The sequence below is a fragment of the Hemiscyllium ocellatum genome, chromosome 14 (assembly GCF_020745735.1).
Source record: "Hemiscyllium ocellatum isolate sHemOce1 chromosome 14, sHemOce1.pat.X.cur, whole genome shotgun sequence".
Lineage (NCBI taxonomy): Eukaryota > Metazoa > Chordata > Chondrichthyes > Orectolobiformes > Hemiscylliidae > Hemiscyllium > Hemiscyllium ocellatum.
In genome coordinates this window covers 1100969-1116249 of record NC_083414.1, presented here as the reverse complement: position 1 = coordinate 1116249, position 15281 = coordinate 1100969, and the positions used below count along the sequence as shown (strand labels likewise).

The window sequence follows — 15281 nt, the reverse complement described above, 5'->3', positions numbered from 1 at the left end:
AACTCATTTATCAGCCTCTGTTCACTCACTCTCCTTTTTTTTTAAACACTGGGGTTACATTTCTATCCGCCAATCTGCTGGAACTGTTCCACAGTTTACAAAGATAAAAGTTTTAGAAGATAACGATAAGTACATCCACCATTTCCCCTTTGCACCCTGCAGTGAAGATTAGCAGGCCCTGGGGATTTAGCAACTTTCAGTCCCAATAATTACTCAACCTTTTTTTAAAGCAATACTAGTTTCTGTTAATATCGCCTTCTCTAATAGACAATTCCCTAGTATTCCTGGAAGTTACCTCTATTGCCTTTTATAAAAATAGAACTAAAGTAGTTGTTTATCTGCTATTTTCTTGTTCTACATTATCAATTCACCTGCTTTAGACTGTAAGGGCCTTATATTTCTCTTCACTAATCTTTTTCTTTTTACATACTTCCAGAAGCTGTTGCCCTGTGCTTTGATGTACTTTGGAAGTTAAATCTCATTCTATTTCTCCCCTCTTAATCAACCTCCGGGTCCTCCTTTGCTGAATTCCAAACTTCTCCCAATCCTCAGGCTTGCTACTTTTCTCACAACTTTCTAGGAATATTATTGCTCTTTGGATCTAATACTATCCCTAATTTGTTTTGTTAGACATAGTTAGCCACTTTTCTTGTGGGTGCTTTAGCCCAAAGTGAAAGTATGACTGATGCAATGCATTCATTCCTAAAGTATTAGTCATTGCCTATCCACTATCCACTTTTATCTGTTGCAACTGTTTATCTATTGTCCTAGATTTAGAACCCAGGTTGGATTGGATTACTTCAGTTTCTTTACCAGTAAAAAAATTTTATCATGTTACAGTCACTTTTTCCCTAAAGGACTCTCACTTCAAAATTATTCATTGACTCTGTGCAATGAGAGAGGTTTAATCTAGGAAAGTTTGTCCCTGAGTTGATTCCTTAACAGTTTGGTTAAAAATCCATCTTGTGTAACTTCAGGAATTCTTCCACCATTATTATTGTAGCTGTGGTTTGCCCTGTCTATATATAGTTAAAATCATGAATGATTACTTTTGCACTCTTGTCGCATGCACCTCATATTTCCTACGTAGTTCCATCCCCAGTTTAGCTCAGTTGGCTGAATGGTTGTATTGCAAAGCAGTGTGATGCCAATAGTGTGGGTTCAATCCCCACACCAGCAGGGGTTACCGTGAAGGATTCTCCTTCTCAACCACCCCCTCCCCCTGCCAGATGTGTGGTGGCTGTCAGATTAAGTCAATACTAGTTGTCTCTCTTGAGAGAGCAGCCCTATGGTCTGGTAAGATTGTGGTGACTTGATTATTGTTTGGCGAACTATCGACAATTCCTACTAATTTATTTTTACCTTGTGTTGCTTCTTAGCTTCACCCAGACTGACTTACACTTCTGTTGACTAAAAGCAACCTGCAATAAAAGCAGGAGGTGCTGGAGGAACTCAGCTGCTATGGTATGTCAGTCGATGGTTACTTTCCCTCTTTCTCCCACAGGTTGGGGTAACAGTTGCTCAGACAACAATGGAACCTCATCTGCTGGAGTCATGTGTACGAGACATTCTAAATGAGACAGCACCTCGGGCAATGGCTATTCTTGAACCACTGAAAGTGATTATTACAAACTTCCCATCTGACCAGGTAATATCTGTGTGTTATGTTGCTGGGCAGTCTGCTCCTGTTCCTCAGTACATGTTGTTCTTAAAATACAAACACCACCAACCCACTTCTTCTCCACGCCACCTCCTCCCCCGCCCCCGAAACCAAGGGCATTCCAGCGAGGCATTTTCAAGTGAGCATGTATGATCAATAATGTAGCAGTGTAGTGCTGCCTCCATGTTTTAGCATAGTTACGCACCAAGAACCACATTGCAAGTGGACATTGTGTGATGTTTTTCAAACACTGCTGCTTTGCTTGCCAATTCTTCTGACTCCTTCATCCCCATGTGCCCAACCCATTAATGTGTCCCCACATAGCTGTTCACCCAGCCACTCATCCTCTTCCCCAGCTGTCAACCTCCCAAGCCCTTTGTTCCCTTCTTTCTGAGACCCTGAGGATCCAGCCTTGACCACTCTGTACACCCAGTATCTGTCTGTGTGCCTGTCTGCACGTGCCCAGACTGACCGGAGCAATAGGTATATGTGCATTGCTTCCTCAGGGCAGCAACCGTATGAGAATGTTGTGCTGCTGCTCCTCATGATACTGTCCTTTCTTTCCCTCAGCCACTGAAAATCTCTGTTCCAAACTTCCCAGCAGATGAAAATAAGGGATTCCACACGGTGCTGATCACTTCCACCATCTACATTGAGCAGTCTGATTTCCGGGAGGTAAGGCACTGCACTTGTGGGGTCTGTTTCTTCGTGCTGTGCTGACCCAAGCTCTGGGTTCAGCAAGTGATCGTGACTCGGAATCAGCTTTGGCAGTAACTGGGTGATTTACTACGAGCTTGCCTGGTCAGGCTGCAATTCTTCATCTGTGCAGCAACTGAGTCCTCCACGTGAGCACCATGCCTTCTGGTAATATGTTACATGGTGGCCTGGATCACTTGGAGTCTATGGGCTGAGATTCCTGTTTCTCTTAGTTGGTGTTTTCTGTATGCCACTGACATTGATCCACTTTTGCTTTGTGTTCAGGTGACAGAGAAGGGCTATAAGCGACTGACCCCTGAGCAATCAGTCGGACTGCGACATGCTGGCTTTGTCATCTCAGTGCAGAGAGTTATCAAGGTAAGTGTCTGTTGTCAGTGAGCGCAGGTACAGCTAGGGACAGAAATCATGGGGCAGTGGTATGTCTGATCTTAACCATCTCTCCCCCTCGCACCCAACTCTCCTGCCTCCTTAACCCTTGTCTGCATCCCTGACCCTTGCCTATACAGACCCTCACCCCAAAATTCTCTTGGTCCCCTCCACCCCCCACCCCCAACCAAAAAAAAATCTTTAGGTGCTCAGGATTGGGAACGATAGTCACTGAGGATTTGAAATGTTTATGGAGATTTAGCGAAGCTAAATTTCAGTAGAGCCCAGGCCATATGTTTACCATGAAAACGTGATGCTGAAATAGAGCTCATCAAGGTTATCCTGCAGCAGAATGGTTACCCTGGTGACAGATATTACTCACGGTATATCTCTCAAACTCAGGCCTCTCTACCCTGTGTCTCTTTTAACAAAGCTCTTTGATTGTATGATGCATCTTCCAACCATGGCTTTGCAAACAATTACACACAACTGTATTGGTGTAAATAACATTCTGTTGATGCTTTTCATCTTGGACTCTTCAGGACGATTTGCAAGAATACCAATTTAGGGGGAAAGCCAACATTTGTACAGCATGAAGGAAGTGTGTTCCTTATTGACAATGGATTCTGATTGAAGGAGTTGTTGCCATGGAGAATGCACTGACCAATGCTTTGGATTAGATTAGATTAGATTCCCTACAGTGTGGAAACAGGCCCTTCGGCCCAACAAGTCCACACCAACCCTCTGAAGAGTAACCCACCCAGACCCATTTCCCCCTGACTAATACACCTAACCCTATGGGTAATTTAGCATGGCCAATTCACTTAACTGCGCATCTTTGGATTGTGGGAGGAAACCGGAACACCCAGAGGAAACCCACGTGGACACCCACACAGACAGTCGCCCAAGGCTGGAATCAAACCTGGGACCCTGGTGCTGTGAGGCAGCAGTGCTAACCACTGAGCCACTGTGCTGCCCCCAATTTAAATGTTATTTATTTAAATGTTAAACCAGACAGGTTGACTTTAACTCGGAGCATTGCCCTGAGAAATGAGCCAGCAAAGTCCAGAAAAAAAACTCAAATAGTTGCTGTTGAGTCTGTATTCATGCAGCGTGACAGTTCCAATGGATACAAATTCAGACCTGTCATTCGGAAGAGCATGTAATTGATTGGTATAGTCATTCTTGTTAAGGATGACTGTTGCAGTCTGTTTGTTGTGTTTCTGCCAGGCACTTACATCGTGTGTGAAAATTGGACAAGTCATTTGGAATTCTAGAGTATGCACGCACTCAATCAGATAGGCAAACCTTCAGGGATTCCTCGTGTTCAATGGACGTGAGTGTGTGGTGGGATAGCTTGGAGTCGAGAAGTTCAAATTCAGCAAATAACTCTTTTTCCGTTTGATAAAGGATGAAAGCAGACCAAAATTAAAACTGTGTGCAAAGGCAGACTCCATGCTCGGAGACAAAGTATGGTTAGAGAGATTTATGTGATTAGTGGTATCTGTAATTACATTGCCAAACTACATCTGTCTAACTGAGTTTATAATGAGTGTTTTAAATGGGTACTGTTTACAATGTGATCATCTATTGAAGCAACTCAGTTCGATAAACGGATCATGGTTGAAACGATATGGTCAAAGGAGCTCCCTTTCCTCAATGTCCTAACTGAGAAATTAGCTAGAGATTCTCTACTGGTGTCTATTAAAAACAGAACATTATTAACCAGTATACATGCTGTGATACCAAGAGTTCCTTGCACATAATATTGGCCTTTTAGCAACCTTTTCAGTAGAGGCCAGGCCATATGTTTACCATGAAAATGTGATGCTGAAATAGAGCACATCCAGGTTATCCTGCAGCAGAATGGTTACCATGGTGACGGTTATTACTCACAAACTCAGGAAAGATCCAAAGGTGGTTGCACTTGGTCCTGAAAAGTGTCCAGCCCACCTCCGATGGACCTTGTAAGTGTAAGGTATCTCAGACGTGTGAACGATGGCTGTGTCACACTGCTGCAGTATGTGAACTGAATGGTGATTGTCACTAATAGGATGTGGCTGTCAAGGCAGAACAATGTTCGGTCTATCTCTGAAATCGGTAATCTAGAATATACGTTTTGTGCTGGTGTGATGTCAGGAATGTAAGCTGTACCTCTGAAAGACTGATAGATCATATCAAAAAGCATATCTCTTTGTTGTTTGCAGTAAGCAAAGTACCAACCCACACATGCTTTCAAAACTCACAACAGATTGTCAAACATTAGGTATGATTCCACAATTGGACAACACTTGTTGAATAATTCTGTGTGCGCAAAGACCTATGCTGACAATTTAGGATTGTCCGATTATTTCACTTTCTGGTGCACTTACATATATTTGGCCCTCCTGACCAACCAGACACCCTGTGGTTTAAATAAATCCTGGCAGTTAATTCGCTGAAAATGTGTTGCTGGAAAAGCGCAGCAGGTCAGGCAGCATCCAAGGAACGTCCAAGCCCGAAACATCGAATCTCCTGTTCCTGGATGCTGCCTGACCTGCTGCACTTTTCCAGCAACACATTTTTGGCTCTGATCGCCAGCATCTGCAGCCCTCACTTTCTCCTGGCAGTTAATTGTCAATCAGCACTGATGTGTGCATTCTCCAAGGAAAGCCCACTACCAGTCAGAGTTCACAGACTAACCAAGTGGCATTCTACTCACATACAATAAGTGTTAGCTTTCCCCGTGAATTGTTATTCTTGCAAAATGTCCTGATGAGTGCCAGACGTCTTTCAGCAAAACTCAAAAATTAGATTTCAGGTTGACTGATAAAGATTTGCTTGTTTTAAATTGAAACGAGCCATGCTTATAAGGGTCCAGCACATTAAGGGAAAGCAAAGTACTGGAAATACTCAGCAGTCAAGGCAGCACCTGGAGAGAGAAAAACAAGATTAACATTTCAGCTCCAAAATCTAACAGGGAGACTGACACGTGTGTGTGTCGGTGTGTCTTTTCTCGCTCTCGCGCTCTCTCTCGCTCTCTCTCGCTCTCTCTCTCTCTCTATAGTGCCACCAGACATGCTGAACAGTTCTAACACTTCTTGTTTCTATTGAATGAAAATGACCTTTTTTGCCGCTTCTCTAAAGCAGTCCGACTTCTTGCAAGTCTCTTGTTGTCCCTTTCAGCAAGAAGCCCTGAAGCAGCTGCCCAGGTTCAGTGTGTCTGTGTAAACATGGGTTTCCAGATTATTACCAGTTTCCAGGTTCTCTCTCTCTCGCATGCTCTCTCCACCCACTCATTCACTTGCCCTCTCTCATCTTTGCTTTTATTTTGAGAAGGTGGGAAGAGGTTGGTTTGGGATACAGGGTTTGGTGTGGGTCAGTGGGTCATTGAGAGTAAATGAGAAGATGGAAATGATGGGTTGCATTGGCATAGCCCAAGACAATACCATATGCAGCGTGGATGGTGGGGATCGAGAAGAACCTTCTAGGGTAGAGATGAGGCATGATACGAGGTTGTACTTCGCCTCACCTCATGCTGTATCAACTTTAAACCAGATCTAATGGAATAGTCCAACATAAGGTCAAAAAAGGAAAGACCTGGAAATCTTATACATTCTATTTGGCCAATTACCACCCTTAGAGTCATACAGCATGGAAACAGGCTTCAGAACAGTAGTCATTGGCTGGGTCACTTGTCAAATTGGATTAGCTTAGATTACTTAGTGTGAAAACAGGCCCTTCGGCCCAACAAGTCCACACCGACCCTCCAAAGAGCAAACCACCCAGGCCCATTCCCCTACATTTACCCCTTCACCTAACACTACGGACAATTTAGCATGGCCAATCCACCTAACCTGCACATCTTTGGACTGTGGGAGGAAACCCGAGCACCCAGAGGAAACCCACGCAGACACAGGGAGAACGTGCAATCTCCACACAGACAGTTGCCTGATGCAGGAATTGAACCCGGGTTTCTGGCACTGAGGCAGCAGTGCTAACCACTGTGCCACCCAATTGTCTGCTTTGACTGGTTGTTTTAGACACTGACTATTCTAATTGACAGACCACTCAACCAATGGGCTTGGGTCTTGGTGATGGACGTTGTCTGCAGTTCTTTAGACTGGTCTAGGCTTAGAACACAGAACAGTACAGCACTGACTGAAAGGAGTGTTATGTCCGTGGAAGCAACCAGCAGCGTGGGAAGTATAGTTTCTTAATCAGAAGCTAAGAATCTTTCTGCCTCTGTTCCAGCCTCTTAGTTCCCATGTAGCAGTCTGTTCCCTCCTCAGTGGGTTGTGCTTATCAGCTGTGTTTATGCTGTATCATCCATAGGCCTCATACACGGGCTCCCCTTGGCCTGTAGTGTCTGCTGTTTGGGACGGCAATAATGTGATGTTTGGAGGTTGGCTGGTCCTCAGGTTGGTTATAAATTACAGAAAGCAGACAGTCTAACTTGTTTAACAGTTTTCATTCGACAAGACTGTCACAACCCCTCTGGGGAGATTCAAACTGGTGGGATCCAATCAACAGGAAAAGTTTCACTTAATTGTATTTTGCACTTAACAGAATAAAAATGGGAAAGTGGTTGAGTTGGAGGCAACTTGCACGAAATCGGAGACTTCTGAGAAACCGAAGGCCTTTATTCACTGGGTGTCAAATCCTCTCGTCTGTGAGCTACGACTTTATGAGAGACTGTAAGTTGTATCTGAGGGAGTGTAAATTGTACACAATTATTCTTGCATCTTACTTAGTCAAGTCTCCTTTGAATTGAATTCAGAAGCTTACAGCATTTCTTTTTATAAAAGGTGCTCATTCTAGCTTCTGAACTAATGTTTTCTCTGTGCCTGTTGTAAAATTAGATTAGATTACTTAGTGTGAAAACAGGCCCTTCAGCCCAACAAGTCCACATCGACTCTCCGAAGAGCAAACCACCCAGGCCCATTCCCCTACGTTTACCCCTTCACCTAACACTACGGGCAATTTAGCATGGCCGATTCACCTAACCTGTACACCCGGAGGAAACCCACACAGACACGGGGAGAATGTGCAAACTCCATACAGACAGTTGCCTGAGGCAGGAATCAAACCCAGGTCTCTGGCGCTGTGAGGCAGCAGTGCTCGCCACCGTGCCGCCCACTGTGTATCTCACAACATAAACCATCTTTCATTAATGTTTTAGGACACCTGCAATTGTCTGCTCTTTGATACACTGATTCAAACTCATAGATTTGAAAAGACTAGCCTATTTCATTGTTAAACAACTTCATCAGAAAGTAGAGAAACACTAGTTTGAAATACAAACTCTTCTTGAAAAGAAAATGAATTTAATATATATAAATCACTCATCACAAAACCCGAGGGAATACAACTGTGTGTGCCATCCTTGTAATTTCATCATATTATCCCCAGTGTACTTTGAGTTAAATTGGAAAACCTGGTGCTGTTCTCCTTGGAGCATGGGAGATTTAAGAGGTGTACAAGACTGAGAGGTTTAGGTAACATAGACAAACATCTTCTCCACATTAAGGGAAGTGCAAAGATCAGGGGTTACAGTAGATTTTGGGTCAGACAGATAGGTTTCATCTTGCACTCAACAAGAGGGCTTTTTATAAAAACAATGGGAGAATTCAGCTGACCAACTTGTTCTGAGCAAGCTTTCCCACAACTGAGCCAGATGAAGCAAAACTTCTCCAAAACCGTCCCAGCGAGGGTCTGATGAAAATCAAGCAGTTAATGCCAGTCACATGATTTACACACAGCCTTTTTTTTAAAAATTCCAATGTCCATAGTTTCAACACCTCTTTTAAAGGAATCACTCCAGTTCTGCTCACATAACTTGATTTTTTCACAGTCCTCAAAGCAATATTAAATTCAAAGGGTCTTTATGGTGTTATTTTTGAACTGTTAGCTGTTGTCTGAAGTTGACATTAAATTCCTGTTTATTTTGTATTTGCAGCTTCCTCCATAAATGTCCTGAGGACCCCAGCGATGTGCCAGGAGGCTTCCTCAGTGATATTAACCCAGTGAGTGTCCCAATGACTGATGCTTATCCAAGGTTACATTTCTGTTCCACTAGTGGAACATTTGGACTAGGATTTATTGAACTTGCAAAGTGAGCAGTGTAGGGTCCTTTGGAATGGTTTGAGATTCATGGTAAATGGTGGTATGTGTGTATGCTTGGAAATGAACAGTTGGAAGATGTGTTGCTATCCTTGGGTCGACTGGATCATTCTGTGCTGGAGGCTTGAGGATTAGCACGTAGAACAGTACAGCCAAGGACCAGATCCATTGGTCCACCACATCCATGCTGATCATGATGCCATTCTAAGCTAATCCCATCTGCCTGCACATAATCTGTATCCCGCCTCTTCCATCTGTTCATGGGTTTATCTAAATGCCTCTGAAACTTTGCTTGTCTGCTTCCACCACCTCCTGGCAGTGTGTTCCAGTCATCTACCATCATTGTCGATCAAACATATTCATGGAATGTAGATGTAGTTAGCAAGACCAGCATTTAACGTCCATCCATAGTGCCTTTGAGAAGGTGGGGATGAGCTGCTGCAGTCCATGTGCTGTAGGTTGGCCCACAGTGCCATGGAGAGGAAGTTTCAGGATTTTGCCCAGTGGTCCACCTGTGGCCTAGTGGTGAACTTGCAGGGGGTGGCATTCCCATGTATCTACTGCCCTTCTCTTCTAGATGGAAGTGATTGTGAGTTTGGAAGGTGTTGCCTGAGGATCTTTTGAATAATTTCTGCAGCGCATCTTGTAGATAATACAGTACACATTGCTGCTTACTGAACATTGGGGATTGAGGGAGTAGATGTTTGTTGATATAATGCAAATCAAGCATGCTACTTTGTCCTGAACAATGACAAACTTATTGAGTGTTGGTGGAGCTGCACCCATGCAGGCAAGTGGAGAGTATTCCATTACAATCCTGACTTGTATCTTGTAGATGGTGGACACGCCTTGGGAGTCCAGAGCTGAGTTACTTGCTGTAGGATGCCCAGCCTCTGGCCTGCTCCTGTAGCCACTGTGTTGATATGGCGAATTCAGTTGAGTTTCTGGTGAATGGCAAGCTCCAGAATGTTGATGGTGGGGGATATAGTAATGGCGATGTCATTGTATGATCAGATTCTTGATGAAGGGCTTATGTCCGAAACATCGATTCTCTTGCTCCTCGGATGCTGCCTGACCTGCTGTGCTTTTCCAGCACTACACTATCAACTCTGTCATTCAATGTCAAGTATGACGGTTAGATTCTCTCTTGTTAGAGATGGTCACTTTTGTAGCACAAACATCACTTGCCATTTGTCAGCCCAAACCTGGATGTCCTGCTGCATTTGGACATGGTCCTCTTCAGTATCTAAGTCTCAAATGGTGTTGAACATGGTGCAGTCATCAGAGGTATCCCAACTTCTGTCTTTATGATGGAGGGAAACTCATTGATGAAGCAGCTGAAGGGGTTTGGGCCTCAGACACTACCCTGAAGAACTCCTGCATCGATGTCCTGGAGCTGAGATGTTTGATCTCCCAAAACAACAATCTTTCTTTGCTTCAGGTAGACACCAGCCACTACAGAGATTTCCCCTCACTCCCATCATTCCCATTGACTCCTGTTTTGCTAATGCTGTAAACAGAATTGCTGGAGTTTTTCAAGAATACTGAAGAAGCTCGTGATATCGTTTGATGAGGTGACAGAGGGGATTGATGTGGTTGACAATAGTGGGCCTCAGAACCAGCCTGCCAGCAAAGCTAAAGCCCATGAAATGGAAGGAACAGTGGGTTCGTGGATATGAAGTTGGCTGAGTGACAGGAAAAAGAGAGCAGTGATGAATGGCTGTTTTTTGATTGGAGGTGGGATTGCCCAGGGCTCTGATCTATATCAGTGACCTGGATTTGGGTTTATTGGGCATAATTTCAAAATCTATAGAGAACCAAAAGCTAATGTGAGAAGGATGATGGAAGGTAGGAGGAATGATCAGAATGAGGCAGATGAAATTTCATGTAAGGAAATGTGAAGTGAAGCATTTTCGTAAAATGAATGGAGAGAGGGATTATAAAATAAAGTACAGCAAACCTTTTATTAACCAGCATCCCTGTATTGGTTGATCAAATATTCTGGCTATTAGGGGTTCCAGGTGATCATTGTAAAAACACACACTAAGTAATAAAAACAATTCTTTGAGGAGGTGACCAAGCATGTGGATGAGGGTAGAGCAGTGGATGTAGTGTACATGGATTTTAGTAAGGCATTTGATAAGGTTCCCCATGGTAGGCTTATGCGGAAAGTCAGGAGGCATGGGATAGAGGGAAATTTGGCCAATTGGATAGAAAACTGGCTAACCGGTCGAAGTCAGAGAGTGGTGGTAGATGGTAAATATTCAGCCTGGAGCCCAGTTACAAGTGGAGTTCCGCAGGGATCAGTTCTGGGTCCTCTGCTGTTTGTAATTTTTATTAATGACTTGGATGAGTGAGTCGAAGGGTGGGTCAGTAAATTTGCAGACGATACGAAGATTGGTGGAGTTGTGGACAGTGAGGAGGGCTATTGTCGGCTGCAAAGGGACTTAGATATGATGCAGAGCTGGGCTGAGGAGTGGCAGATGGAGTTCAACCCTGTCAAGTGTGAGGTTGTCCATTTTGGAAGAACAAATAAGAATGCGGAATCCAGGGTTAACGGTAGGGTTCTTAGTCAGGTGGAGGAACAGAGGGATCTTGGGGTCTATGTACATAGATCTTTGAAAGTTGCCACTCAGGTGGATAGAGCTTGTAAGAAGGCCTATGGTGTATTAGCATTCATTAGCAGAGGGATTGAATTCAAGAGTCGTGAAGTGATGTTGCAGCTGTACAGGACTTTGGTTAGGCCACATTTGGAGTACTGTGTGCAGTTCTGGTCGCCTCACTTTAGGAAAGATGTGGAAGCTTTGGAGAGGGTGCAGAGAAGATTTACCAGGATGTTGCCTGGAATGGAGAATAGGTCGTACGAGGATAGATTGAGAGTTCTCGGCCTCTTCTCGTTGGAACGGCGAAGGATGAGGGGTGACTTGATAGAGGTTTATAAGATGATCAGAGGAATAGATAGAGTAGACAGTCAGAAACTTTTTCCCCGGGTACAACAGTGTGTTACAAGGGGACATAAATTTAAGGTGAAGGGTGGAAGGTATAGGGGAGATGTCAGGGGTGGGTTCTTTACCCAGAGAGTGGTGGGGGCATGGAATGCGCTACCCGTGGGAGTGGTAGAGTCAGAATCATTGGCGACCTTTAAGCGGCAATTGGATAGGTACATGGATGGGTGCTTAATCTAGGATAGATGTTCGGCACAACATCGTGGGCCGAAGGGCCTGTTCTGTGCTGTATTGTTCTATGTTCTATGTTCTAATGCAGGGCAAATGCAGACCACTGTTACACTTACAACATAAATAAAGAGAACCTTCTCAGTTAAACCCTCAACTGACTCCTTGTACATCGCAGAGATTGCGATAATACAGTAAATTTTGTGGTGTTTGAGTTGTATAATGTTTGCCAATTTATCGAGAGTGCCAGTTTGTAAGATACAGATTAAATAATGTTTGCTGTTTGTAATTCTGTAAGCGCTCCAGGAGCAATGAGACATAGGGATATGTGTGAACAAATTATTGAAGATGGTGAGACAATTGAGAAATGGCTGAAGAAGGTATGTGAGATCCAGGGCTTCGAGTCAAGTGCAAGGACATTTATATAAAAGTTGATCAAAAAAGTACAGGTCTGACTTCATGGCGTGCTGTATCTGCATTCTGTTTCTGGAAGAATGTAAAGAATTTGGCAAGTTTTTATTTGTTTGAGGTGTTGGCATCACTGGCAAGGTCAGTGTTTACAGTACTGCCCATCCCTAATTGCACTGGACAAAGTTATGGTAAGCTGCATCGTAGTCTGAGGAGTGTGGAAACTCCCACTTGCTGTAACAGAGGCTGTTTTAGATGATCACCATCACTTGCCTGTATGTGGGGGTAACTGTGTGCAAAAGCAATAATTAATTGATTGTAAAGTGCATTGTGATGTCCTGAGGATGTGGGCTAGAACTATATAAATCCAAAATACCTGTTCCTGAACATTTTGAAAATGCTTCAGATACTTCTCTCAAATAAAAGCCTCAGAAAACAACTCGGTCATTTCTCTTTCTCTAGAACTCCCTGAAGATTATTGAAGATGCAATGCTGGATGTATCTGTAAAAAATGCCAAGGCATTTGACAAGTTTCAGTTTGAGCGTGTTGGCTACTTCTCTGTGGATCTGGACAGCACTGACCAGAAGGTTGGTGTAGTGTTTGTTTGTATCTTCATCAGGCTCACTAGTGGGGCTTCAACTGCACAATTTTGAGAAACTGTCTTGTAAAAGTGATAATGTATTTATACCAGTGTCACCACTGGCCCCTCATAGTCACCTCCGTGCATGCATACATACATACACCCATGGTGACATATGCATCCAGTTGAAGTGCCCATTGGAGATACTCACCAATTTTCTATTTGTTTCATCAATTTGCATGGGGACCTGGAAATCAGTTTATGCTCAATTTAAAATCACTTCCTGTGTGTGTACCCCACCCCGAGCACAATCTCTGACTTATTATAGTTGTAACCAGCCTCCCAAGATTCAGCAAATGCTCAGACTGTTTTCAAATTAACTCATGGGATATGGTCTTCGCTGGCTGGGCTCAGTATTTATTACCCTATCCCTAGTTGCCCCTTGAGAAGGTGGGGGTGAGCTGCCGCCTTGACCTGCTGCAGTCCATCTGCCCTTAGAGAGGGAATTTCAGGATTTTGACCCAGCAACAATGAATGAACACCAATACATTTTCAATTCAGGATGATGAGGTGAACTTGCAGGGGTTGGTGTTCCTATGTAATAGCTGCCCTTGTCCAGATTGAAGTGATCATGGGTTTGGAAGGTGCTGTCTAAGAAGCCTTAGTGAATTTCTGCATTGCATCTCATAGATAGCACACACTGCTGCTGAGCACTAGCAGTGGATGGAGAATGTTGAAGCAGGTATTCATGTTGTTAGTCATCTAGTCTCTTCTGCATTGTCTGATTTTCTGTCTCAAGTTAACGTCTGTGAATGTTTCTTCCTCTACAGTTGGTGTTTAACAGGACTGTGATGCTGAAGGAGGATCCTGGAAAGATCTGAAGTGCTACATGTCCATATGACACTTGAGTTCCATCCAGATGCTTCAATCTTTTACCAAACGTCATGGTGTTTTCCTGGCCTTGCTGCTGCTGACACGAGTGATGGAGAAACTCACTTCCTGTTCCTTGCCCAAAAAATTCAAAATCAGAGTTCAGCGTTCAAGTTGAAGCAGTGACAACTTTTCTGCTTTCAAATGATCTACTCTTTATTAAACTCGGATAGTCAGCCCCTTCCACTCCTGCCCCTTTTGCTGACGTTGCTGAACCCAGCAGATTTAGCTCTGGCTGTGATCTGGAGTGAAACACAGACATCAAGCTGCAGAAAAATGAACCAACGTAAATTGATTGTACTCTGATAAATTTTCATAAAAATCTCAGATATGGAGAAATGAAAAGGGACAGTGCTAGAAATATGCAGCCTGTCAGTTAATCCTGAGATAGGTTCATTACCTTGTCAAGTGTTTGGAACATTTACTCATCTTTGGCTGATCGCTGATGTGTGATGTCCTGAACCTGTTCCGTGCTCAGCCATAGCCAAGAGCAGTCAGAATGTTTGTAGCACCACAGTGCAGTGTCCCAGGGTTACCTCTGTCAGTGCCCTAAGGAGCTTGGGCACAAAGGGGACAGTTTACAGTCAGTGACTGGAGTGGCAGCTACAGATATTGCCTGTTGCAAGTTGTTTGGACACCTCAGGTATTTGGTCACACTTGTTCTGACATTTCTAGTTAAGTGTGAGCTGGAAGAGAGTGCCTTGTACTGCACTCCATTTACCATTTAAACAAATGGTTTGATTCTCTTGCAGACAGAGTGCTGATGAATTCAATAAGTGAATGATTGATGGTCATTATTTGGGCCCCTGTGATTTGCAATGCTGGTGAGATGTCACATCTGTTTCGTTTACAGTGGATTAGAGCACAGATTTGCCTTGGTGTCAGGGGTACAGTTAATACATATAATTGTGCCAGGCACAATTCACCCTCATGGGCAATGTCCAATCATGCCTTAAAACTAGTTTCACTGCTGTCTCAAAACTAAAATAATTATTCCCGTAAAACCCGAGTAATCAAACTCTTCCTCTTCCTCTCTCTTGATCCCTCTATTTCCTCTCTTTTCCCCTCCTCACCCCCCGTCACTTTTGCTCCGGTGCCCTCACCTCACCAGTTCCTTTCTATTTCTCTCTCTCTCTCTCTCTCTCTCTCTCTCTGTCTTCCCCATCACTTCCTATCCCCTTCTCTTTGTTTACCCTATTGGCGTACTCCCTTTCTCGCTCTCTCTGCTCTGGCTCTCGCATCCCCCGTTTACTTCCACTGTTCAACTCAAGCTATCAGAATGACAAGGATTAATTTTGGGCTTTGTAACAGCTTTACTGAAATAAAAAGGAATTTTATGCTGCC

At 43.8% G+C, this 15281-nt stretch overlaps 1 protein-coding gene across 1 annotated transcript in view; it reads left to right on the top strand.

Moving 5' to 3' along the window:
- Window positions 1-15281, top strand: part of qars1 (glutaminyl-tRNA synthetase 1) — an 84775-nt gene extending 69494 nt beyond the window's left edge. The window contains exons 18-24 of the mRNA XM_060835283.1: window positions 1505-1648; window positions 2231-2335; window positions 2642-2734; window positions 7292-7419; window positions 8682-8748; window positions 12889-13014; window positions 13838-15281. Coding sequence (XP_060691266.1) covers window positions 1505-1648; window positions 2231-2335; window positions 2642-2734; window positions 7292-7419; window positions 8682-8748; window positions 12889-13014; window positions 13838-13888 — 714 coding nt within the window. The 3' untranslated portion in view covers window positions 13889-15281. The remainder of the gene's footprint in view (window positions 1-1504; window positions 1649-2230; window positions 2336-2641; window positions 2735-7291; window positions 7420-8681; window positions 8749-12888; window positions 13015-13837) is intronic.